The following is a 27,109-nucleotide window of genomic DNA, read 5'->3' as shown; positions in this document are numbered from 1 at the left end:
TAACAAAGATGCAACATAAGATAAACATTTTGCTAACCGAACGGACAGACTATCAAGAGCGATTACTAAATTACGTTATTGGACCGACTGGATGTCACTATCAACCAAAACGGGCCACACATGGCAAAGAAAAAACTTCTATTTCTTCAATCCCAAGAGTATGCAACAAACCAGATGGTGGATTGCTTCCATCTCCCCCCCATATTCACCAAACTTGGCCCATCTAATTTGTACCTGTTTGCATATATCTATCGAGGATTCTACTAGGGAAAAAACGTCTACAGTCAACCACTGTTTCACCAAAAATTAAAAAAAAAATTTGATGATAGCTACCAACCAACGAATATCCATCACTTTCTAGGGTTTGCTCCACTAGATCTAACCATCGAGCATGCTGCGCATCTTTGCGTCTGGTACCAAGCGGATTCGAGGCGAAAACCATTTTTTCGGGGTTGTTGTCCGGCATTCTCACAACATGTCCCGCCAATTGTACCCTTCCAGCTTTAGCAACTTTCTAGATACTGGGTTCGCCGAACAGCTGCGCCAGCTTGTGGTTCATCCTTCTCCTCCATACATCGTTCTCACATACACCACCAAAAGAGAGTCCTAAACACACGACGTTCAACAGGCACTTGGCTTTAGATGTATTCACTACTAATCCAACCTTCTCTGCTTCACATTTCAGTTTGGTATACTGCTCAGTAACTGCTTGGAACGTCCTTCCGATACTGTCTACGTCGTTAAAACCCGCACGTTTCATAACACCTTCTAGCGCGATGTTGAACTGGAGGCAGGAAAAACCATCGCCTTGCCGAATTTTCAAAACAGGCTTCCAAATGGTCTGCGGGTTTCAAACGGGATTGATAACGCGCCCGATATGCTCACACAGCACTGTACACCATCCATCGTGGCCTTAATCAGTCTTGTCAACTTACCAGGGCAGTCGTTTTTGTCCATAATATTCCAGAGCTTTTCACGGTCGATAGTATCGTATGCGGCTTTGAAATCTATGAATAGGTGGTTCGCGACACCTTTGGAGGATCTGTCGCAGCACAAAGATTTGGTCCGTTGTTAATCACCCGTGCACAAAACCGGCTTGATCCTACAAATCTACTTGCTAGCGGCGGTAGAGGGCGAGACGATATGAGAAAGCACTTTATAAGCGGCGTTGAGAATGGTGATCGCTGGATAGTTCTTACATTTCAACTTGTCGCAAAGCACAAAGGCACAAAGCCTTTGCGGGATACGTTCAATTGCTTGTAGAATTTACGCGTTTGCTGAGAACGATACAGCTGTTCCAGGTCCCCGCACAGAAACTGGGTTTACTGCCTTCAATGCTGTCTATACCGTTTCACGTTCTGACGGGTTCCTTACTGCAGCATCGACGCCCGCGCTGCATTCTTCCCAACTAACATCCTCTGGCATTCCTCGTCGAACGTTACGACAACTCTTTTCAGCGAATCCAATTTAGTCATTCCAGATCGTATCATGGCGAGCGACGGTATCGAATGTTGGCAATAACGTAGCCTTTGGCGCATTTTAATCATCGAAAGGTAGTGGTCAGAATCAACGTTTGCACCACGATAAGTTCTAATCTAGATGACATCCGTGAAGTGTCTTCTATCAGTCAAAACGTTGTCGATTTGCGAGATGGTCTGTTGTGGTGATCTCCAGGTGTACCGATATTAGAGGCTTTGCCGGAAGTGGGTGCTTCATATGGCCATATTTTTGCAGACGGCGGAGTCAATGGCCGTTTTCGTTCGTAAGAGGGTGTGCGCTGAACATTCCAATAACCAAACTGAATTCCTCCTCCTGGCCAACACGAGCGTTGAGGTCTCCGATGATGCTTTTAATGCCGTGTCTTGGGCAGTTGTTATATTTCCGTTCAAACTGCTCGTAGAAATGCTTGTCAAACCACCTACCCATGGGAGGGAAAAATAACATACAAAATTGTTGCAATTATAATATCAGAAAAGAGGTAATTAAAGTCATAATTTCACATTTCCGGATATGTTAGGTGCAATAAAAAAGTCCAAAAAATAACTTTTTTCACTTTTTATTCAACTTACCCTTGTAAAATACGCTTCGTTTAAAATGGATTTCCTTTAACATTATTCACAGTATCGACAATCCTACTACAGCTAAATCTTGCTGATTTTCACGTTTGATTTGGGTGGATTTTGCTTTCTATAAGATGCTGGCATAATTTTCATCATCGCATCAAACATCCCTGGCAGATAAAAACAAAACAATCGTCCAATGCTCTGCTGCATGCATAGCATAACCCCTAACGGTTACAAACCGATTCATTTTCCACTTAGAGCTCGACAATAACAAAACAGAAACAAAAATGATCAAAACGACGAGAGCTCGTAAATGTTCACGCGAGTGTAAACAAAGGTTTGCTGCAAATTGAGATTGAACTAGAATGGAACCACATCTCAACTTCTAGAAGAAAGAAAACATTTTCTCCTTTAAGTTACATTTTAAACTTTTTTTTGTTGTTCACAAGACTTTTTAACCTTTTTTCCAGGGATAACCTGTTTCTTAGAACTATTATACCTACGGCACAGAAGGGAACCGGACAAATGAGCAAACGTTAAATCGGTAGAATGCACTGGAACTGCTGGTAGCCCTCTGGTAAAAAAAACAAATTGTTCTCTAGCTGAAAAACCAACTGAATCAATTTCTCGCTCCGGAGGAGGCGTTTCCTCGAACTTTCCTTCTATTGCTTCACCTCATGCTCCTAACCCTTTTGGCCTACACTGGGTCTTTCTGCGGTCTTCTACTGCTTTTTCTTAAGGGATACAAATTGATATAGAATTTGCCGCTTCAAACAAAACGCATCTTTTTTCTGGGCTTTTTTTTTTGTTTAGCTTTTGTTTCTTAATCTTTTTTTGTTTTCAACCCAACACAACAATAGGAAACTACACTAGTTAACAGTGGATATATCCAGCACTGTTCGTCCTCGACAACTCGCAGAGTTTCTAATATACAGACTTGCAGTTTCCTAGTGTCGCCTCTCGTTGATTTTTTTACTTTTTTATTTTTTTTTCCAAGTTTTGACTTTTTGTGTTATTTTTTTTAATACTTTTTAGTTTTTTTTTTCTTTCTTCACTTCTCTCCTACATCTTCTTTCACTCGACCGCTTCCGTTCACTTCAGCCTCGCTTCTTCATATAAATTAAATCTAAAAATATACCTTTAATTAGTATTCCTTAAGTTTTGCTTCACTCTTTGTAATAATAATTTAAACTTCTTAATTTTTTCACAGCCGTGTTTTTCATATCTAGTATAATTTTTTTTCGTTTTAAAAATGAACCTCTTTAAAATGTATTCATTTCGTGTTTGCAAACTTTGTCTTTGTTTTTGCCCCTAGATTATTAAATCTCAGTTTCGCAAAACTCACTTTAGCAGTTCAGTTTCCTACATTCTGACGTATAGTTTCCATATATTACTTTAGGATCTTTCAGTTTACGTGTAGTCCTTTCGCATATGCGCGTTAAAGCCTGCTGCTAGCTAGAAAGAGTATTGGGTTTACATCTACCAAGATCAGGAGAGCTAATACTAGAGCAAAAGTATTTTTATGTATATAACCGGACTGTTGATAATTACACTGGCTGCACTATGCGGGGGAAAGATTCTTTTGTAAGCAGTTTTTGTGATTTTTTTTCGTTTGGTCCCCTCACATTGAGCTTATGCGCCTGCTATCTTCCTTACCGTAAAACAACTTTTCACGTACGTGCTAGTATGTATGCGAGCGTAGATGTACAAGACAACAAAAAACCGATGGCACAAAAAACGTAATAACTAAACGAGATCATTTCATGATAGGGCGTCGCAATGGAGAATCTGATCTCCACTCACAGGTAGTTGGCCTTAAAATCGGATCGTCGCGCACAGACAATTTGTCCAATGCGCGCATGTCCCATTTCGCAGGCGGTAAATTGAACACATTTTTGCCTAACTCGTTCTGCGTGCCTTTTCAGTGTACATTTTCGACGGCAGCTGAATTCAGTAAGTAGAACTTTCTTCCTTTGACAAATGATGAAGTGATCGGCACGAGTGCCTGATATGTGTGTGTGTACGAATGTGTGAAAAGACTGAACTAGTTCCTCCGGAATTTTGAGACTATCCTATATCACACCGCTCTTTCAGCCCTTTTTTTTTTGTTTGGTTCAACTATTTACTCTAATAGAATTATAGTCAGTCTTTTGAAGCTTACCTCCCTCACGCCGCACTGAAAACTACAGGAAAAACTACGCTCAGCCGGCACAAACTGCAGCGATTTTTCTACTGAACCGAGCAAACGGCTCTAGCAACGATATCGTCGAGGGCAGTGATCATGACGTGAGCGATAGTGCCGAAGCCACCGGTATAAACAGCGGCTCACAATCAAAGATCGAATTGAGATCGTTTGTATCCTTCAACCGTCGCCAGCAGGTGGAAAATACGGATTTTATTTGCTCGAAGATATCCGCATCAAACACAGACCGGGCCGTGTTGGTAAGATCGAATGGCTCTGTAAAAATGTGGATTGCAGAGTTTCAGTTAACACGGTTGATACAGTAATTTTAAACGGAATAAAAGCTTACCTTCTATGCACAGCTGTCGCCAATGGTGTGGGTCATTCTTGTAGCTGCGAGCAACGCGAGCGCTTTCTATCGAGATAACCGAGCCCGTACGAACCGATATCGCGTAATGCGTGTAACTGTAAGTTAAAAATAAACCAACATTAAAAAGTGAACAACGGTGAATAAATAATAACTATTGTGTAATAGATATCATTTACCGAATTCTACATACGTTTTAATACCCTATCTCCGAAATATAGGGTGATTTATGTATTTTGGACAGGCTTTACGCGTAAGCTTTTTTGGACATTTACGGCAAAATCAAATAAAAATGTCCAAAATAGCGTACACGTAACGCCTGTCCAAACTACATAAATCACCCTAGTATTCTGCATATCATAAGACTCCTTTTATTCTAAATTGATAGCAAATATACATGTCATGTGTCGAAAATGTAATTGTCTCTGACTCTGCGAACTGCACAGCCTGAGTCTATACCTGATCTAAAACAGAATTACTCTAATCGGTTTCTGATTCACTACCAGAAGGTATGTGGACTGAGAACCAAAATTGACTTCGATATAGGTAATCGTTGTAATGAGAATTTGACATGAAAAAAGTCGTATTCGTAATAGTTGTTCAGAAGCGCATTTTCAGGTTTCATATGGAACCATAATGGGCCAAATAGTAAACCTCGCGGTGGAGATGTATTGAAGTCTGCATAACTCGACAACTAATCAAGCAAATAGAACAAAATTTGGCATGTGGGTGTTTTCGGTGACAAGAATTTATTCTATGGTAAATTGAGACCCCTCCCCTCTTTATAAGGGGAATTATAACTCCTCTCCTCTTTAAAAGGGGGAGCTTCCATACAAATTTCCTCATAACTCGAGAACTAATCAAGCAAATGAAACCAAATTTGGCATGTGAAGGTTTTCGAGGGCAAGAATATTTTCTATAGTAAATTAGGACTCCTCCTCACTTTAAGAGGGGGGGCTCCTGTACCAAAGAAACACAATTTTCCTCATAACTCGAGAAGTAATTAAGCAAATGGAACCAAATTTGGCATGTGAAAGTTTTCGAGGGCAAGAATATTTTCTATGGTGAATTAGGACCCCTCCCAACTTTAAGAGGGGGGGCTCCTATACAAACGAAATACAAATTTCCTCATAACTCGAGAACTAATCAAGCAAATGGAACAAAATTCGGCACGTGGGTGTTTTTTGAGACAAATTTTTTTTCTATGATGAATTGGGACCACTCCCCACTTTAGCAAGGGGGGCTCCTATACAAATGAAATGCAAATTTCCTCATAACTCCAGAATTAATCAAGCAAATGGAACTAAATTTGGCATGTGAAAGTTTTCTAGGGCATGAATATTTTATATGGTAAATTAGAACCCCTCCCCACTTTAAGAGGGGGGGCTCCTATACAAACGAAATACAAATTTCCTCATAACTCGAGAACTAATCAAGCAAATGGAACCAAATTTGACACGTTGGTGTTTTGGAGACAAAAATTTTTTCTATGATGAACTGGGACCCCTCCTCACTTTAGGAGGGGGGGTTCCTATACAAATGAAATACAAATTTCCTCATAACTCGAGAACTAATCAAGCAAATAGAACCAAACTTGGCATGTGGAGGTTTCTGGAGGCAAAAATATTTTCTATGGTAAATTAGGACCCCTCCCAACTTTAAGAGGGGGTGCTTCTACGCAAATGAAATACAAATTTCCTCATGATTCGAGAACTAATCAAGCAAATGGAACCATATTTGGCAAGTGGGTGTTTTTGGAGGCAACCATTTTTGCTATGATGAATTAGGACCCCTTACCTTTTTAAGAGGGGGGGCTCTCATACAAACGAAATACAAATTTCCTCATAACTCTAGAACTAATCAAGCAAATGGAACCAAATTTATCATGTGGGTGTTTTTGGGGGCAAGAATATTTTCTATGGTATATTTTCTATGGATTTCCCCACTTTAAGAGGGGGGGGGGCTCCTATACAAATGAAAAACAAATTTCCTCATAACTCGAGAACTAATCAAGCAAATGGAACCAAATTTGACATGTAAGTGGTTTTGGACGCAAGATTTTTTCTATGGTGAATTGAGACCCCTCTCTTCTTTAGAAAGCGAGTTATGGCCCATCTCCCCTTTAAGAGGGTAAGCTTCCATACAAATGAAATGCAAATTTCCTCTTATCTCGCGATCTAATCAATCAAATGGAACCAAATTTGGCATGTGGGAGTTTTAGATGGCAGAAATTTTTTCTATGGTGAATGACGACCCCTTCCCGTTTTAAGAGGGGAGCTCCCATACAAATGAAATTCAAATTTCCTTATAACTTGAGAACTAATCAAGCAAATGGAACCAAATTTGGCATGTGGGAGATTTTGGAGTCTTGAATTTATTTTACGATAGTTAGAGACCTCTCACCCCTGTGGTAGGGGGATATGGACTCTCATACAAATAAAACAGAAATTTTTGCGAAACTCAAAAACTAATCGAACTCGAGAAATTCGAGACTCTTCCATAAAACATTAGTCAATACAAGACCACAAAAACTATCTATAGTAACACTAGATCATTCAGGACGAGACGGTCGCGAGTGTTGCCGGTGACCCGCCGTCGGAAGCGCCGCCCACTGGGGGGCTTGCAAAACTCGAGAAGTGACAAAGATCATCCGAGATTCATGATTTATGTACAACACAGGTTAATTTGTGGCAATACGAAGTTTGTCGGGTCAGCTAGTATATTATATTTTAGAACCGTAATGAGCTAGAAGGTTGCTATTTACTACAAAGTTGTTTGTAAAGTCAAGACGCATTCGGTAACGGACACTGAAGTTTGGAACTAGTCTACTAGATGGAGTATACGGTGAAATTCAATTCATTTGGCGATATTTCCGAACCATGATGAGATAGAGGGTTGATGTTTCAGACAAAGTTGTTTATCAGATCAAGATACTTCCGACGATGGTAAATAAAATTCGGAATTAAGTCAGTAGTTGGTGGAGATGACGAAAAAATCAAATTCTTTTCGGAATATTGCCAACCCATGATGACTTAGAACACTGCTATTCACTACAAAGTCGTTTGTGTAGTCAAAACACGTTAGATAACGCATCATTGTCCTTTTCACCATTGATGGCGTTGTCAATTCCAGCCAATCAACAGCTATTTCTATGGCTTTCTGACAGAAGCAATTGATACGTATTTCTTCAACTTTTATCAAAAGACATCTGGCGATCAATTTGACCGATAGGGAGGACTTTTTCGGGAAACGTCTTGTCTGTTTTGTTAAACGCAGGTACAACATGTTGTCTGAAATTAGGAGTGATGACAGGACGGAAAAACAGAAATCTGACAAAAATCTTGGACATTACTAAATATGTATCTGGAAGATTTTTGAGCTTTGTCGGGTATGCAATATAAATCTGTTAAAATCTAGATTTATCAGCAAAGCAAAACCATGGGTATAAACGTCCTTCGAACTTGAAGAATTTGACCCTTCTTTATCGATAGACTTCGCAGCCGTTTATTAGAGTACAGGAAAATCACGGGGCTCGTGCAAAGATCCTATTAACTCTGTAGCGGCACCGCCCAGTCAAGACTTGAACATACGACGACTGGCTTGTTAGGCCAGCGTCGCACCTTGGAGCTAACTGGCCGCCCAGCCAGCACCAACTCATATATCAAAGTACAAAAATTATTGTAAATATCTCTTAATAAACTCGGAATCGTAACTAATGCTTAATAAAGTGCGCCCAAGTTGATTTTCTGTCGTATATCATAACAGTAACTGACACACATACGATATTCAGCACAGAATCGTATAGCAATACGGAGCGAGCCGGGCTTAATCGGATATTATCGTGGATAATTATTTATATAGCTACTAGCTGACCCGACAAACTTCGTGTTGCCACAAATTAACCTGTGTTGTACATAAATCATGAATCTCGGATGATCTTTGTCACAATCTCGAGTTTTGCAAGCCCCCCAGTGGGCGGTGCTTTCGACGGCGGGTCACCGGCAACACTCGCGACCGTCTCGTTCTGAATGATCTAGTGTTACTATAGATAGTTTTTGTGGTCTTGTATTGACTAATGTTTTATGGAAGAGTCTCGAATTTCTCGAGTTCGATTAGTTTTTGAGTTTCGCAAAAATTTCTGTTTTATTTGTATGAGAGTCCATATCCCCCTACCACAGGGGTGAGAGGTCTCTAACTATCGTAAAATAAATTCAAGACTCCAAAATCTCCCACATGCCAAATTTGGTTCCATTTGCTTGATTAGTTCTCAAGTTATAAAGAAATTTGAATTTCATTTGTATGGGAGCTCCCCTCTTAAAAGGGGAAGGGGTCGTAATTCACCATAGAAAAAAACTCTGCCATCTAAAACTCCCACATGCCAAATTTGGTTCCATTTGATTGATTAGTTCGCGAGATAAGAGGAAATTTGCATTTCATTTGTATGGAAGCCCACCCTCTTAAAGGGGAGATCATCATAGAAAAAAATCTTGCGTCCAAAACCACTTACATGTCAAATTTGGTTCCATTTGCTTGATTAGTTCTTGAGTTATGAGGAAATTTGTTTTTCATTTGTATAGGAGACCCCCCCCCCCTCTTAAAGTGGGGAAATCCATAGAAAATATACCATAGAAAATATTCTTGCCTCCAAATCACCCACATGATAAATTTGGTTTCATTTGCTTGATTAGTTCTAGAGTTATGAGGAAATTTGTATTTCGTTTGTATGAGAGCCCTTCCTCTTAAAAAGGTAAGGGGTCCTAATTCATCATAGAAAAAATGGTTGCCTCCGAAAACACCCACGTGCCAAATTTTGTTCCATTTGCTTGATTAGTTCTCGAGTTATGAGGAAATTTGTATTTCGTTTGTATAGGAGCCCCCCCTCTTAAAGTGGGGAGGGGTCCTTATTCACCACAGAAAATATTCTTGCCCTCGAAAACTTTCACATGCCAAATTTTGTTCCATTTGCTTGATTAGTTCTTCAGTTATGAGGAAATTTGTATTTCATGTGTATAGGATCCCCCCTCCTAAAACGGGGAAGGGTCCCAATTCATCATAGAAAAAATTTTGTCTCCAAAAACACCCACATGCCAAACTTGGTTCCATTTGCTTAATTACTTCTCGAGTTATGAGGAAAATAGTGTTTCTTTGGTACAGGAGCCCCCCCTCTTAAAGTGGGGAGGGGTCCTAATTTACTATAGAAAATATTCTTGCCCTCGAAAACCTTCACATGCCAAATTTGGTTCCATTTGCTTGATTAGTTCTCGAGTTATGAGGAAATTTGTATGGAAGCCCCCCCTTTTAAAGAGGAGAGGAGTTATAATTCCCCTTATAAAGAGGGGAGGGGTCTCAATTTACCATAGAATAAATTCTTGTCACCGAAAACACCCACATGCCAAATTTTGTTCTATTTGCTTGATTAGTTGTCGAGTTATGCAGAAATTTGTGTTTCATTTGTATGGGAGCCCCCCCTCTTAGTGGAAGGAGGGGTTTCTAACCATCACTAAAACCTTTCATGGGCCCAAAAAACCTCTACATGCATATTTTCATGTCGATTGGTTCAGTAGTTTTCGATTCTATAAGGAACATACGGACAGACAGACAGACAGACAGACAGACAGACAGACAGAAATCCTTCTTTATAGGTATAGATTTATTCCTCATACGTGATGATCTTTAAAATAGTACGAATATGCCAGTTTTGCCACATCAAATATAATTTATTAGCATGTATATATCATGGGCGTAGCGACGGGGGGAGGTGTTTTGGGGGTTCAGACCCCGAAATAAAGATTCGTTCGAAATACAGAATAGGGGTGAGCAACATTCTATCTCGTCACGACTCTGAGATATATTCCAAAAAAATCAATATGCTCGTTATAAGCGCCATCTATCGTATTAGTTCCGAAAGTTGTTGTCCGTAGATTGATCTCGTCCAAATAAACAATTTTGCCAAAGACAGTAACCTTCTATTTCTTCTCAGTCCCGAGATATTAGAGATTCTAGTATCGAGATTCGAGAATCATTTAATTTGGTCGCCATTTGCGCCATCTAGCGAATCAGTTCTCAAACTATATTTTTCATTTCTAGATGCGTCTTAACTAGATAAACAGCTTTGTCGAAAACCGCAACATTCTATCTCATGCCAGTCCTGAGACATAGGGAGTATTATTCGCCGTGTATTCAGTACACGACGCGACCGCTCTAGGCTTAATCGTTATACTGTTTTCATTGACAGCTCCATCTCGTTCACCGTTGTGTTCACTGGCGTACATCGATATGTTGTTTCCAACGCCTGGTCACCTCCGATCTTTCGGTAATTAAGTTCCCTTCTAATCGTTGCATATAACAGGAGTTGGCATGGTCCGGTTCCTGATTCCGTTTATAGTTTTAAAGAAGCTTCTCGTATCGTGCTTTACTTACTTACTATCCTGGTCCGTCGTCCCTCAGAATTTGACCTGCATATTTTGCCAAATAACTCGGTCCATAGTTGTCCGTCTTCAATTTCTTGACTGTCCCGCACTTCCCATACGAGCATTGACCACATTTCGTGCCCGTAAAGAACTACCGGTCTTATTAGCGTTTTGTACATGATACTTTTGATACGGGGATGAAGCTTACCAGACCTAAGGGTCTTGTGGAGTCCGTAGTAAGCACGACTGCATATTTCTCTGCGACAGTTATTATCCGACGTCAACGACCCGAAGTATACAAAATCGTCGACTACCTCGAACTGGTCCCCGTCGACTACCACACTATTGCCAGCAGTCTAGAAGTGTCAGCAGCTCTAGCCAAAATTTCGGCGTTGTACGCAGACGTCTGTCTTGCCAGGGCGTTGGGTTCTGGCGTGTCACAGTTGCAGTCAATATCTGAGTTCTGTGGCTCGATTCTTGATGTCGGTGACTGTTGGCACTCTGCGTTGAACCACTCACTGGAAGTGGCTGCAGCAGTAGTACCCAACACTTCTCGTGCTGTAGTACTGAACGCATCGTGGATGTGCTTCCACTGCTCGTTCAGGATCTCTTCAAGGTGTTCACCGATCCACGCATCAGTTTTTCGAGAGTACTCTGCAGCAACTCCTTCCGCTGATAACCATCGAATGTTCAGTCGTATCTTCCTTGTTAGACTCGATTTGAATACGCTGGACAACCGTGCGTGAATCATGCTTACTATGAGACAGTCGACGTTTGATCCACGGAAGGACCGCAAGTCTGCGACATCCATTTTCATGTATGTTTCCGAATTTTCTGTCGTGCAAAATAGGTGTTACAGACAACGCAAACATATATATTGTCCAAATATTCACTGGAAATTTCCTGACCTTTTCAGGTTGAAACGAATTTCACTGACATTTCCAGGTTTTCGCTTATTTGCAGGTAATCAACGCCATGAGTTGAACCAAATTGTATCCGTTTCGCATTCCCCAGTAAATTTTAGTTTATTTATATACATTTTTAATAGGGCTTTCAACCGGTGGTTGGTTCGCCCCCACCTAGTAAATTTGTATCCCCGATTGGACCGAAAAATCGAGAAAATTTTGATGAAGATTTTTACATTGTCATAAAAAAATTCGAAATCCAGTTGACAGAAGAATCAACAATTTTTTTATTACAACAGTCACTTTAACAGCGTCATTCTTGTCTACAATTATGTGAAGACCACGCACTATACAAACAACATCGTCAATCAAAACCTAAAAATTTAACAATGACCAGGTACTTACTCGAAATTAGCGTAGTACTCCAGAAACTGCAGGAACAGCTCACCAATGGGCATCGAGTTTTCGTTCTTGTACGGCTCCATAGTCTCGGTCAGATCGATGCTGCTGATGTCCGACATTCGCTGTAAAATTAGTAAAAATAGTTCAAACGTTGCATCCCTCCTCCTAGCCTACAGCAACACGCAACAACACAGTAAACGAGCACACTTACCACAAACTTATCCGGGTACATCGCGTGCAGACAGGGCAGTATCGGAGGGCTTACGCCGTACTGAAGGAAATGGATCACCATCAGCACCAGCGAGTAGCTCGAGATTGTCATGTTCTTTGCATCGTTGATGTTGTGATGCTGTGCCCACATTTTGGCGACCAGCGTCAACGGGCGGACTCGCCAATCCACTGCGAAGCGGAATCAATGGGTTGAAAAATCATCATAAGAAATATATAGTTCAAAACACATCCTTACATTGCGAATAGCAGAACAGCAGATGCGTGTTGCGAATGCCGACGCAATTGTTGTAGTTGAGATCCACTACGACTGAACTGGTAGCGTCGCGGAACCGCAAAATCGGAACCTTGGCCTGAATAACACTGAATTCCTCGAAGAAGGTGCTGATGTTCATGAAATAATTCTTCAGCTGACCGAGCTGGAAGAGGGCCTCTCCTCGCATATCGAACGGCACCGAATTAGACCGGCAAACCAAACACATATCCACATCAGAGTTGTCCGAAGCATATCCGGCAATCGTGCTACCGACCATATACAAACTGAACCGAGGAAACGCTTTGCGAATGCTCAGAAATAGATATCTCCACAGATGGATTTTCTGTGCGTACTTATGTTGAGTTTGCTGTGCAGCAGCAAATTTCTGCCAAAGGGCACGTGACAGGGGGGCCCATTTACAGCCGGGCGGTGCGAAATCCTCCGGCGGAGCCAACATCTCCACCAAGTGCATTCGTGCAAGAAACTTGTCGGCGGGTGTGTGCGCGCTGTTTGCTTCGTTCGGTGGAGGAAATGACAGCACGCTGTTTGTCGACAGGGAAAAGGTTGGTGGCGGTTGAGATATTGGCGCTGTGGATGTTGCCGTCACGGTTGACGCCGAAACCGTGAGCGGTCTGTGCTGACTCCAGGCGGGAGCATCCTTACTGTTGACCGTGGATGGCGGACTGCTACTGGGAGGTGGCTGTTGTTGCTGAGCGCTTGCTACACTAAGGACGTTGCCAGATAACGTCCGGTTCGGTTTGTTGCTAACGGTGAAGTACACCGGTGATGAACGTCCAGAATGGCTACGAAATAGATTCAAATAATTGATTGTATGTTTTAATAATGAGGCCATATTTACCGTCTCTTTGGATGTCCGCTCTGCATCGAGTTAACCTCGTTGGGCGGCACCGTGGACGGCGGTGCACTACTGTAACCACTGCTGCTTCCATTGCTTGTACCGCTGCAGTTGCTCACGGTGGAATTGCCTAGCGTGCTGTTAGTTCCGGTATGAATCGACAACTCCAGTGAGTTGCTGCTTCCATACAAAGCATTTTGGAGGTTTTGCGGCTGGTGGTTGAGAATCAAATGCGGTTGCTGCTGCTGCTGCAGCAGTTGCGGCTGGAGCTGGTGCTGCTGGTGCGAAAGGTTATGATGAGTTCCGGTGAACAGCTCACTAAACATTGGCATTGATTGCGTTCCGACTAGTGACCTTGGAGTAGCAGCGGGCGAGCTTGGTGGGTTTGGACTAGTGCCTCCACTGACAGTCACCAGGTTCTGATGAGAACCATGGTAGCTTTGGCTTCGCAGGAAGAAATCTGCCACCTGAGGCGTCGTTGTAGTTGCTGTGCTGATCGGAGGAAAGGCCGCAGTTGATGACACACCGGAGGAAGTCGACGAGGAAGACCGATAAACTTGGCCATTACTTGCGTACTTGCGGGGTCGGTAGGAGTGACTATTGTAACTGGAGGAATGTGACGAATCGGACTCGTAACCGGGGCCTGCTGCACAATGAAGCTCAAGATTCTGCGAAACCGACGACGACACAGCTGATGAATCCGTCGACGGAATCGAAGCCATTGAAGACGAAGACGAGGAAGAGCCAGGGGCTGTACACTTTTTAATACTTTGCACGACTTCGTCAATTCCACTATCGGATTTTTCATCGCGCTGCGGCTGAATACTAACACCCAGGTCACCAGATTCCCCTGACTCATCAATGCTCGGACTTTCCGACTGAGGACTAGGGGTAGGTGATCGACTAACGCTTTTGTGACTTCCGGAGTTCCTGTGACCTCGGTCATAGCCCCTGATATACACCAAGTTTCGTGGATTATCCGACTGGTGATTCTGATACTGTTCGTACTGCTGCTGGTGGTTGTTATTGTGGTGATTATTGTGGAAATGATAATTTTTGCGGTATCCGTGATTGAAGCTGGAATTTTTGTTTCCATATTTGCCGTGCATTACATTTCCCTTTTTGCCATTGTGCCAGTTATTGTTCCACGATCGTTTACCTCCGGTTGACGGGTTTCCACTGCAATCAAAGAATAGCGTTAGAAATTGTTATGTCTCTTAAGAGTGTAAGTAGGATTCAAAAGTTACTTACCTCCCATTATGCTGACCTCCTCGACTGTAGTTCCGATTGTGTTGCTGGTAGTTATTATTCTGATAATGATTTTGATGCTGACCGTAACCTGACTGTTGCCCGGGATGGCTATGATGAAGATGATGATGATGATTTTGCGAATAACAGTAAGCCAAGCCGGTGTCGTTAGAACTTCCTCCACTCGTATTAATGGAAGCATTTCCGTTGGCTGAATTGGCGCCGTTAGTTAGATGTTCCGCCGGCACAACAAAACTGGGATATACTGGTTCTCCTCCTCCGGTATTCTGCATTACCAAATCATCATAATAGTGGGAAAAATGCCTCTGGACATGCTGGTGCCGTGATTGCTGCTGCTGTTGTATCTGTTGATGTATCATTTGTTGCTGTTGTTGCTGCAGGTTAAAGGTGTAATTAAAAGGCGGACTAGCACGAAACATGGCAGTCGGAGCTGTCGTTGCCGAGTTTGCCGGAACACCTCCGCCAGCAGTGGACATTCGCATGCCTACCATGTGCAAGAAATCCAAAGTGTACTGCGGAGATGTCGTTGGAGGTATATGCTGCTGCTGCTGCTGCTGCTGCGGTTGAACAGAATGAGGCTGTCCAGGGGGCTGATGAAGGGAAATCGTGGAATGATGCGCAATGTGATGGGTTTGTGGCGGTGGCGTTGCAAAGTTGTCTATTTTCAACGAACTCCTCAACTTGCCCTGCAGTAGGGTCATCGGGTCCAGCGGAGCAGTTGACGGCGGCGGATTAACACTTTGAAGCAACACTTTGCCAGTGTTTGAGTTGCTTCTAGGGCTCCCGGGCTTAGAACTGCTGACACCGCCATTGGTGGGTGCCGCCGCTGATTCCGGCGTGCATGATGATGGTGGGGCCACTGACGACACAGATGAAGTTGTGGATGTTGTTGATGGCACGGCACTTCCCACAGAGGATGGCTCGTTCGATGATAGAAGGGCCGGATGCCGATGATACGTGCTGAAGCTGCCGCTTGCATTGAGAAGCTTTAGGAGAAGGGGAGACGGAACACACGGATGCACGATTAGATTTCGGCGCGAGCGTCGGAGACGTTTCTCTGGTTTTGCTGGCTGCATTGTGGCACCAGTCGAGCGATGAAAATTTAACAAATATAGATAGGATACAAGAAGCGAACAGTTTGATCTTGTACGAGTAGCGAGATTTTTCCTGTTCTTGAAAGCATACTGCACAGTTTGACTTTTGCAGGCTTTGTTTTTGCGAATGAGGAGGAAAATTTATTCAGACACGCCTACCATGATTAGAATCTTTTGCGCTGCTGGTTCTAGGGGTTAAAACCATGGTGATTCAAATGCTCTACTCATCATAGGTTAAAGCGATATTTTCTGATTTTGAGAACACACAAGAAGCGTGAAACCTTTGAAGTGCGGTAGCTGATGGGTAACTAAATATCAATTCTGTTTTGACGCAGGACTACGTTTTACAGGAAGGTAAAGTCAAAGTGGGTACTTATATCTTATTTTTCCATAAAATTTTGTTATGAGATTCAGTGGTCTGAAACATATCGAGGTAAGATAACCACACGCACAGGGGAAAGATGAGCGCCCGTTTGAAAAATGTATTATTTGCAATTTCGTTCATTATCCTAAGAAAGGTTTTAGTATAAAAGAGCCTTAATTCGTCAGTAACGGAAAGGGGGTCCCCGAAAGGACGCCATATTTTCGTGGTAGGAATCGCAGTCCACTCCCAACGCGCTTTGTACAGAGCTGAAACTAATACATGTGCCACCTAAACTACAGTTGGTGTGCGAGCACCTCATGAACAATCTGTTATCCAGGGCAGGATTTGTTGTGAGCCCGAAAGGCAAGAGGCGCAAAATTTTTGTTACAAACATAGCAACAGGCGTTTTGGTCATAACTTCCGGTTATCTCCGTTATGGTGAACCTAAATTATCACATTAAAAATGCGTTTTTTCGAGTCACGCAGACGGACGGACTAACAGACTGCTCATACCCATTGTTGGAGTTGAGCAAGATAGTTGTAATTTTGTGCCCCGATTCGGTACTACATGGTTAACAACACCAATGGGATTGGGATTTGGGCTCTAGGAATGACAGTTATGAAGAAATAATACCTAGATAAATCAAGAACTCCGTATTTGCAGAGCAGATGCGCTGAACTTTCAAGTTCAGGGCTACAAAAGTGGCAGGTAATCCTGGTAGGAGTCCTGTATTTGTGCGTAGTTCACTATGAGTTAAGTTGAACAATTTTTAAGCTACTGTAAGATTTGTGTAGATAAGCTGTTAACTGTTTAGTCTACACCCTTTATTTGATTCCAACGGGTCGCTTTCTTAACACCATAATGGTGGGCATCCCATTTAAGTTTTTAGCCAGAATTATTCCGAAAAGTTTGACTTCATTACTGAAGCTCAGCCACCTATACCAGCCTCAGCCTGGTTATACCAACCAGTATAGAGGAAACAACAGTATGTTTTTTTCACGAAGAGAGCTCCTAACAAACAACTTGACAGTACTGATTGTCTTCTGATGATAAGATACGTTGACGACCTAAGCAATAGTCTCATAACCAAATATCTTGTAAAGGAGTGCGTCGGCCACCAATGTCCAAAGCAAAGAGGAGAGAACTTCTCGACGTATTTCCCAGCGATGCTATGATTTCTCTGCTGGAAAGCATTGCTTGAATCTACCTCATTATAGTGTGGTGGATTCCAGAGGTGGGCACAATTCCGCTAATCCGCTAACAGCTAATTAGCTCAGCTAACATTTTGGTTAGCGGTTAGCGTTTCCGCTAATTTTTATAACCGTTAGCGTTTTTGTTAGCTTCCGCTAAATTTATGTACCGCTAAATAAACCGCTAACTTTTTTTGGCAGAAGGAAAATTTGTGAGAAATATTGCACAGGCTTCGGTCGAAGGATTCCAAATTCCAAACTTTTGTACGTACTCTACCAGCCAAGAGCCGGGGGCCAATTCCAATTTGTGACGCGTCTCGGCACATGCAAGTCGGCTTCAACCTGGCCAAACCATCTAACTCGTTTGGCCCCTCTATTCCTGTTGCCGGTGGGGCTCTTGAAGAGAACGGATTTTATTGCACAGTCGTTCGGTATCCTTGCGATGTGGCCGGCTCACCGTAGTCTCCCAACTTTTTCCAAATAGTGACTACAACTCATGGTTCATACGCCTATGCCACTCCCCGCTATCCGTTTGTAGTCCGCCAAAAATAGTCCGCAACATCTTTCGTTCAAATACGGCAAGTGCACTTCCGTAAACGAAGTTGCTGTCTCAAGTCCGTAGAGGACTACTTTTGTGCGCGGACTCAAATAAATCGATATTTAAAAACTTCGAGGTCTCCTACATTCACTGAAAACATCAAGGAAGATTTTTCGATTTTCTCGAACATCATTCGTTTTATAAATTCATAAGTATTGGGCCAAATTTCAACGCAATAAAGTTTTTACAACAACCAAGGAAAATTATTATCTACAAATTTTTTTTTTACATATTTTCTACCTTCTGATTCTGATTTCATTGCTTTTTTACTAGAAACATGAAATTTTTTTACTAGATGCGCCACTACTGGTATGCTTACCGGTAATGCTCAAGTGTAAACCCAACAAAATGTAAGTAACTTTTTATTAAGCAATCCAGAGAAAATATTATTTAGAAAGCTTTTACAAAAATTTTCACAGCCATGGAAAACTCCAATAAAAAATCGAGAAATCTATGTCATGGAACATGGAAATGTTTTGTACCCTTTTAATGTGATAATATGCTAAGCGATAATGTTCTTCAAACATTTTTCATGAATGCCTGCAATTCTTTGCACGGAATTATCTCAGGTATTTTTTCTTAGACCTTTGAAATAAAAAATTTCTTTTATTGCCGAAATCAGCGCTTATCAAAGTAATGCCGATTCTACAGTGCTAGCAAATTTAGCTGTTAGCGGTTAGCGCTAGTTTCCGCTAAATTGTTGATTGATTTAGCGGTTAGCGGTTATCGAAGCTAACGTTTTGATTTAGCGGATTAGCTGTTAGCGAAGCTAAAATTCCGGTTAGCGGTGCCCACCTCTGGTGGATTCCGTTTTGAAAGAGAGCCTTAATAATTGAAACGTTTGCCCGGACATTGTCCGAGCGAACATCATCTTCAAAATCTTGGTTTTGTACAAGACGATTTCTGTCGCTTCTGCAATGCTGAGGGCGGAAGCTTGGAACACTTGCTCTGCAATTGTGGAGCACTCAATAGGACACACACTGCAGTATCTCGAAAAAGATTTTGGGAGGTTTGGTTTGTGTCGCCGATCAGGGTGACTAGGTTTATAGATCAGGTCACACCTGATTGGCACCTTTCTCGCTCCAGCTTCCAATCTATCACTTCCTCAATAAAGGTTTGGAAAGCTTGAAGCGCAAAGAAAAAGAAATGAGCATGGCACAATAGTAAAAAATACTGGACGCAGTGAAAAAAGTACCCAACAGCCTTCTGTTCTGGAGTAGTTAGTGCGATGAAAAACGCCAAGGCCGGTGGAAAGCACGGTATCCCGGGTAAATTTTAAGAAACAGGAAACGAGCGGTTGTACGTAAAAATAATCCAGTCGGATGGTTGGAATATTAGATGGTCTCATTTCCCAGACAACTTCCAAGAGTACGACTTGCCAACTGATTGTTGATTTTAGGGCGGCGTACGATTCAATCAAACGAAATGAGATGCGATAGATAATACTAGAATATGGCTTTCCGATGAAGCTTAGTAAGCTACAGTCGTGCGATGCTAGATTTTTCAAAATAATGTGTCAGTATAGCCTCTACTGATTTCGTCACGTAGGATGAACTGATCGACCACATCTGCATCAGAATCCAACGACGGGAGAAAAAGTTTGGTCCCGTTACGACGTGCGCCGATTGAAGAATCCAGAGCTAAAAAAGGCCTTTGTCGAACAACTTGAACCCCGAGCCTCGGAGTTGCCACCTGATGGAACCGTCGAAGAGCAATGGACCGGCATTAAGAACGCCTTGATCACCACCAGTGATGAAACCCTCGGCAAAGTGCGCAGCGGGTGGAGGGAGTGGATTTCGACTGAGACTTGGAGCCTTGGAGCGGCGGGTGGTGAAAGCCGGCATTGTATGACAGGCAGTGTATGACGCCTACAGTTCGTCGAATTAATCGCGTCAATTCAGAGGCGCCATCGCTGGATGAAATTGAAGCAGACATCAAATCCAATAGGGCGCCAGGGATAGACTGTATTTCAGCCGAGGGGCTCAAAGCTGACCCATCTTTGTCACCCCAGATAATGCATCAGCTTTTCAGCAATACATGAGAAACCGCTAGTTTTCCGGTGGCATATTGGTCAAAGTCCCTAAAAAGGAAGACCTAACTAAATGCGGTAACTGGCGTGGCATCACAGTACTCTGTAAGGTAATCCTCAACCGGATCCAGGAGAAGATCGACGCTACTCTCCGGCGGCAGCAAGCTGGATCCTGTGCTGGGCGATCATGTGTAGACCATATCACAACGCTCCGCATTATATTGGAGCAGATCAACGAATTCCAGGACTCTCTTCTGCTGGTGTTCGTTGACTTCGAAAAGGTGTTCGACCGACTCAACCACGAAAACATCTGGGGCGCACTTAGGCGTAGAGGAGTTCCAGATAAGCTAGTCCATCTCATCGAGGCTCAGTACGAGGCTTTCTCGTGTAAGATTTTGCGCGATGACGTCTTGTCCGACTCCATAAGGGTTACTGCTGGCGTGAGACAGGGCTGCATTTTATCACCGCTTCTGTTTCTCATCGTTATGGATGAGATATTAGTTGGAGCAATTGACAGTAGACCAAATCGAGGATTGCCTTGGAATCCTCTAACGATGGAGCAGCTAAATGACCTCGACCTAGGCGACGACATTGTCTTGCTCGCACAACGCCGAAACGATATGCAGAGCAAGTTAGACGACCTCTCCGAGAGCTCCCAGGCAGCAGGTCTCACAGTCAATGTAGCGAAAAGTCTATGGTAGTGAACACTGACAATTCCACCAACTTCACAGTAGCGGGACAACAAGTTGAACAGGTAGACGCCTTACAATAACTTGGTAGCCAGACAACGCCCGATGATGGTACCAAGACTGATATAGCCACATGGATCAGGAAGGCCATGGATACCTTTGCAGGTCTACCAAACATTTGGCGCTCAAACCAGATCACTTTACATACGAAAACCCGTACTGCTGTATGCCTGGTAAACGTGGTGCCTGGCGCGTCTCAGCGTAGACAACGCAAAATCTGCAGGTATTCATTAACGTGTCTGGTGTCCTGACAACTGGATATCCAATGAAGAACTCCATCGTTGATGTTGATGAGATTTTGAATTTGACATTCCTCGATTTTGTTTCTAGCACAAGTATCCTTTTTTTTTAACAATGAGTAATTCTCGCTGAAACGGGGCCACCACTGACACGAGGTCTTCAAACATTGGAACTTTTGCGCTCAATTGGTTGAAAATGGTTAAAAAATATGAATTCCACTTTTGATACCTTGAAATAGTGGACCCCTCGTGCACCAAGGGGTCTAACAGGTTCAAAAAAAATTGAATTTTGAGCAAATCTTGAGATACATATCATGTGATATTTCATAAATTTGCCGTGAAATAACTAACAAATTGCTCGGTTCTGTTAAGAAGTAGAACAGGGCTTTCAAATGGAGTAAAAAAATTTTTTGGCGGCCATCTTGCACTTGGTCGCCATATTGGATTTTATCAAAAAATCGCCGTTTTCACCATGAGCCCCCCAACCGATTTTCATTTTAAGGCCACCATTGGAAAGCTGAGGAAAATTTCAACCAATTTCAACCAATTGACAATTTCATTGTCAACCAATTAAGCGAAAAAGTTCCAATATTTGAAGACCTCGTGTCAGTAGTGGCCCCGTTTCAGCGAGAATTACTCAATGTCAATATTAATAAGCATACCTACCAAAAAAATAGGTATGGTAAAATGTTACCTCATTTTAACATATTTATGTGTTCTAAAGAATACAAAAACTCATGACAAGCACGAACAGTTATCAACAAATTAACAAAACATCAAAATTACGATTGAATTGTTTAAGATTCAAACACGCGTCATTGATTTTTGGGATTTCAAAAATAGTTTTTATGCTCAAAATAAAAGATGATATCTATGAATATCATGAACATATAGTGTTCATGATATTTTGTTGGCGAAAACAAACAAAGAGATTTTTTTAATCGAGGAAAAAAATGAGTTTAAGAATTTTTACCTAAAATTCAAATGTGAAAAACAAATCAATTCTTTTTTTTTCACATACACGTTATTATTTTTCATGCAAAATCCTTCAAAAAGGAAGACAAGAATGATAGAAAAAATTTACTGCAGATTTCCGGAAATTTCATTGTTCGAATTTTCATTTTTGTTTCGTATTAGAAGCGTTAACTCCATTCGTGTACTCATTTTTCGAGTTTTTAAGGCTGCAGAGCCCACCGGCAATTGATTTTATAAAAATAATTTGACGTATATCATTCAAATTTTTTTTTTGCCCCCCGACTTTTCAAGCCAATTTCCAAGGGGTGACAAAAACTTTAAAAATAATGTGCAATGGCCAAACTGATTGAAATCCTAGAAATCACTGACACGTGTTTGAACCTTAAAAGGAATATAATCCTAACTTTGTTTTTCTTCAATATAGGCTGTCGTGAATTAAAGTCGTGAAGATTTCTAATTCAAAAAATACCGAATATAGTCCTACCGCAACCATACAATCGTATTTATAGAACAAACCTTTTGATTTTTAATTTTGGCGGAGTTAAATAAGCTAAATATAGAACATAATACAGTCTACAATACTCAACCCCAATGTTTTTATCAGAAAACCAACAATTTAATATTCAAACTAACTGATATTTAACGTTAATAATTGTGTTTTACGTGTTTCGCCCTTATTCTGTATTTGGAAGAGATCTTAACTGCCCATAAATGCATAACAGTTCCATCTGACTTTTCACCACTTTTGAGATAAACCTGGAAATCATCTTTAAATTAACTGTTCTTTCAATATTTCAAACAAAAAAGTTATGTTTGTTCCCAAGATGTTGAAAAAAATATATCAAACTATGTCAGTCCCATATTACAAATAAACGCATAACAGTCACAGTAGTAAAAATATATCAATAAGCATCTGTTTTTTGGAAATGCCTGGACCGATGCGAGTGCAGCACCTACCAAACCGAAGGTTTTATGGCCTACAAGAACACTATTGAAGAGAATTTGGATCGGATGTACGATTCCGAAATTACAGTGGGAACAAGTTCCGGAATATATGGGACTTGAACATAGAAGCACCTTAACAAACCTATCATGTGACACCTATATACATGGATTTGCAAATCTAGACTATTGGTAGTCGTATAAAGTGTTCAAGACGTCATTTGCCACATCTAAACATGTCCGTGAATGTTCCAGTTAGCTCTACGGGGGTCAGTATCTGAATTTAACTAAAATACAACATGTGACATCTCTAAGTCGGTACTCGAAAGTGCAAAACTGGTTTGAAATAGTTCATTTGTTGTCACATATAGTGTCCAGGATCACATCGGTCATACGCGGGCACTTTCTGGGAGTGTTCCGGACAGACAGGAAAGCGACCAGCTTCTGAGTCAAACAAACCCCATCATGCGACCTCACTATAAACTCAAGATAACAAATTACAATAAAAAGGAGAAAAGGCCAGGAAGAGATTTGAGTCAAAAAGGACATTTTGAACAATTGAATTGAACGAGCACGTGAATTATCAAAACAACAACGACACGTGGTCTTGAAAATACTGCCGAGTCACCGACAACCCAAGGATCAAGGCATGCTGTGACTGTTATACGTTTATTCTTGCTTATTCAAGCACAAATTATCGCATATCAGTAACTTCGGCAGTTTTTCTAAGTTTTTGAACAAATTTTAGGTCACTTGTGACCAAATTGCTTGTAAAAGTATTCTGTTATGTACATTCAAGAGATTTTATGACGATTTGTTTCCAAAATCAATTCAATATTAAAGAAAAATTGTCGTGGCTTCAACAGCGTTTTCTGTCTTCCATTTATGGGCAGTTTATTTCGTTCGACTTATTTCGAACGAGTTACTCTGCTAGTCTGCTCATATAATAATGGCGGAATGTACAACAACCACTTTCGTTCAAAGAACCAATCCGTCCGAAATATAGAATGCGGGTGCTTATTCCTAATGTTGCAGGTGTCATTATCTAGATCAATAAAAAAATAAACATACCTTTTTCTGGCCATTTGCATTCGTTGACGTTCCACCGAATGGGGCTCCCTTGTCGGGACCGTTGGGCAGCGAAGTGATCGTACATGCTTCCGTTTTTGACTCTGCTTCGGCGGTGCCGCCCGGTTTGGCCACCACCGGAGTGTTGAAATCTTTCGATACGACTGTCGTCGCGGTGGCTGCGATCATCAGCGGATAATCTTTTTTCTTGCTGCTCTTACTGCTGCAAATATTACTGCTACTACTGCTACTATTAACGTTACTACTATTACTATTAATGCTAGTATTGCTGCTAACGATGCTGGTTGATGTACTCGGGCAAGTAACGCCACTGTTTTCGCTGTTAGCTTTACCGGCCTCGTTGCCAGCACTGGGCGCGGCTGTCATCTGAACAGGTAACGATTCGGGATTCGTTCCCCCGACATCCTGTTTGTCTGATTGAGCATTTACGCTCGGAACGAGCTCTACATTATAAGCTCTCAGATTGCTGAAGATCTCCTGTCGCTTCCGATTGGGCGAATTTATTCGATTATTTTTGCGTCGGTTGATGGTATTCAGCGTGGAAATCGCAGACGCACCGACCGGTCCACCGGATGGCTGCATCTTGGAGGCAGGTACCGGGTTTGATCGGTGAATGGATTTCTTGACTGCCCCCTGCAAACCGTTGACGCTTTCGGCACCATTCTGCTGGTTTGGCGTTTCGCTGCCGCTTTTCTGAATGCCCTTTTGGGACGGTACAATGTTTTCTACATTATGGCGATTCTTAGTGCTAATAGTGGCATTATAATTGGCAGATTTCCCATTACATGCCGTAACTGGAGACGGAAGCAAACCGCCCTTGACACCGGTTTGTGCAGCTGCCTGTAGTGCAGCTGGCGGATGCATCCTTTTTGTGGACATGAAGCCTAGTTACTAGTTACTTTCAAGAAATACGCTTAGTTCTACGCCAGCTTAGCCGAATTGATAAAAATGTGATCGAGTCTTGTGCGATTTACTATCTAATACTTTAAGGACTTTTCATCAAAAACGATTATTCACGAGCAAAGAGCTTCGTTGAATCGATAGGAATACGGAAGGAAAGCAGGCGATAAATAGAAAATAAATAAATAAATATTCTTTTAAAAACTATAAATATAAGAACAGCATCCGTCTCCGGGATTGACAAGCTTAATTTAAGGAAAACTCACGAAGGCACTGAGCCTTGTGAAGGTGTAACTTTGTGATAAATCGCCAAGCTCCAATCTAGGTATTCAACGTGCCCACAGTAAGAACTAATAGCTCGAGTAGGTTGGGCTTGTTCGCTAGTAGGTCTACGACGGCGTACTCTTTGCGCGGTCAGATGACTTCGAGATAACCAACTGAATCGTTAGTTCGATTGCGGCGAAACCATTCCTTCTCCGATGATGACTCCAACTGATGATTTGAGCTGTAATTTCGATCAATGACGGTGCTCCGAAACTGCACTGCTACATTCTGACTGCTCCGCTACGTGAAATTCGACATTCCAACGGCAAACGAACATGTTATACCTGCAAGAGGGGAGTATTTACCATTATTATTATTTTTTATTAAGATCGAGGTTGCAAATCGGTAAACCAAATAAAAACAATTGATTGTTCGAATTCAACATGGATGTCAAACACAACCACATCGATCTTATAACAATAAACCACCTTAAAACAATGAACCATTAAATCAACGCCACAAGATGCATCTTAGAGGTATTTATTATAAAAAATGCAATGTTCAACATTTTCTATCATTAATTTTTAAGTAATCTTTATAATTGCAATCATGTATGACTTCAAGCATGATTTATAAAATATCGTTTGGCCAAATTATTACACTTTACCTGGATAATAATGTCTAAATAACTTCTGATCTCGTTCTAATTCATACCAAGGTCACCCAGCTGATGCTAATATTGGATTTTTGCTGAGAAACATTTAAGAACGATGACACTTATAATAGATCTGCAATACAATAATTCCAGCATCCATGCAGAACTTCTATTGATGTGAATCGAAAATTTGTACCAAATCAAAAAAAAAAAAGATTCAGACAAAATGGTATCCACATACGCCACTCCACTATCACATCTATCACATCACATCCGTCTATCGGGTACGGTGAAACTGGTGCGGCGGCTGGGCTGGCAGGCTCCTCTTCTCTCGAACCAAATTGAACACTCGTTAATTGACCATGTTCACACACAAGAACTGCACCGACGACGAAAGTGAAACCTAGGTATTACACAATACGCGATAATAAGGGCGGGACCACCGAAATCTGCCTAACTTTATCCGAAAACTCACAAGCCTAACCTAATCCGCTACGCGGGCCGAGTGGTCTTTTTTCCTTCAACAATGTCCTTTTAAAGGCAGAATAAAAAAACTGCACCTAGACACAGAGAAGGGAAAATGTCTTCCGTTCTCGAACTGGCAGAGCAATTTTTTTCGCCTATTGTTGCACACACGCTTACCTTTTCCGTAGACTTTTCTGCGGGAGTTTTCCGTCTTCGCTGCCTCAAACGCACTTAGTTTTCACCGATTCCATTACGGGGAAAGTACGCTCACACTCGAGCCGTGGATTTAATATCCGGTAAATTCCACAGCAGTCGAATAGATCGATTTACAAGAATCAGTTCAGAACCTTTTACACTTTAGCGAAAATCGTCCAAAAAACGCAGCTCTATCGCTTATTCTTTTTTTCGCAACCACTCTCTCACTATACGCGAATCTTCTTTTATCACCATCTACTTCGATACTCGCGTCGCCGTTGTCCGTCTATCGTCTTCTGTTCTGCTGTTCTGCCTGCAGCAGGCGGCAATGGCTGCGTGCTGCTGAATTTTGTGCGAGAGCGTTCCGCATGCACGCGCGTGCTCACTCTCTTCTCACTTCATTCTGCGCTCTGTTTTTTATG

General features: G+C 41.9%; 1 protein-coding gene across 2 annotated transcripts; it reads right to left on the bottom strand.

Moving 5' to 3' along the window:
* Positions 1 to 2,076: 2,076 nt before the first annotated feature.
* On the bottom strand, positions 2,077 to 26,880 carry LOC128742775 (poly(A) RNA polymerase gld-2 homolog B-like). 2 transcript variants are annotated; one of them, XM_053839227.1, is made up of 9 exons: positions 26,670 to 26,880; positions 24,191 to 25,716; positions 14,921 to 15,924; positions 13,673 to 14,848; positions 12,796 to 13,616; positions 12,541 to 12,728; positions 12,333 to 12,451; positions 4,595 to 4,710; positions 2,077 to 4,521 (listed from the first exon to the last, which is right to left on the bottom strand). In XM_053839227.1, exons 2-9 carry the CDS (start codon positions 25,085 to 25,087, stop codon positions 4,343 to 4,345), a joined length of 4,500 nt encoding a protein of 1,499 aa, XP_053695202.1. In that variant the 5' UTR covers positions 25,088 to 25,716; positions 26,670 to 26,880; the 3' UTR covers positions 2,077 to 4,342. The 2 variants fall into 2 exon arrangements, with proteins under 2 accessions (XP_053695202.1, XP_053695203.1); XM_053839228.1 differs by lacking the exon at positions 26,670 to 26,880 and adding an exon at positions 26,040 to 26,287.
* Positions 26,881 to 27,109: the final 229 nt, after the last annotated feature.

Source organism: Sabethes cyaneus, chromosome 3, assembly GCF_943734655.1.
Source record: "Sabethes cyaneus chromosome 3, idSabCyanKW18_F2, whole genome shotgun sequence".
NCBI classification, from domain to species: Eukaryota; Metazoa; Arthropoda; class Insecta; order Diptera; family Culicidae; genus Sabethes; species Sabethes cyaneus.
Note: the sequence above shows the minus strand (reverse complement) of the source record. Positions and strands in the feature narration are given on the sequence as shown.

What these genes read in the sequence shown, in the direction of transcription:
- LOC128742775 (XM_053839227.1), bottom strand. Translation starts at nt 25,087, where the DNA reads ATGTCCACAAAAAGGATGCATCCGCCAGCTGCACTACAGGCAGCTGCA. An exon ending in ATGCAAATGGCCAGAAAAAG is followed by an intron (nt 15,925 to 24,190) that starts GTATGTTTATTT and finishes CTTCTCCTAAAG; the next exon opens with CTTCTCAATGCAAGCGGCAG. An exon ending in GGAGGTCAGCATAATGGGAG is followed by an intron (nt 14,849 to 14,920) that starts GTAAGTAACTTT and finishes CTTTGATTGCAG; the next exon opens with TGGAAACCCGTCAACCGGAG.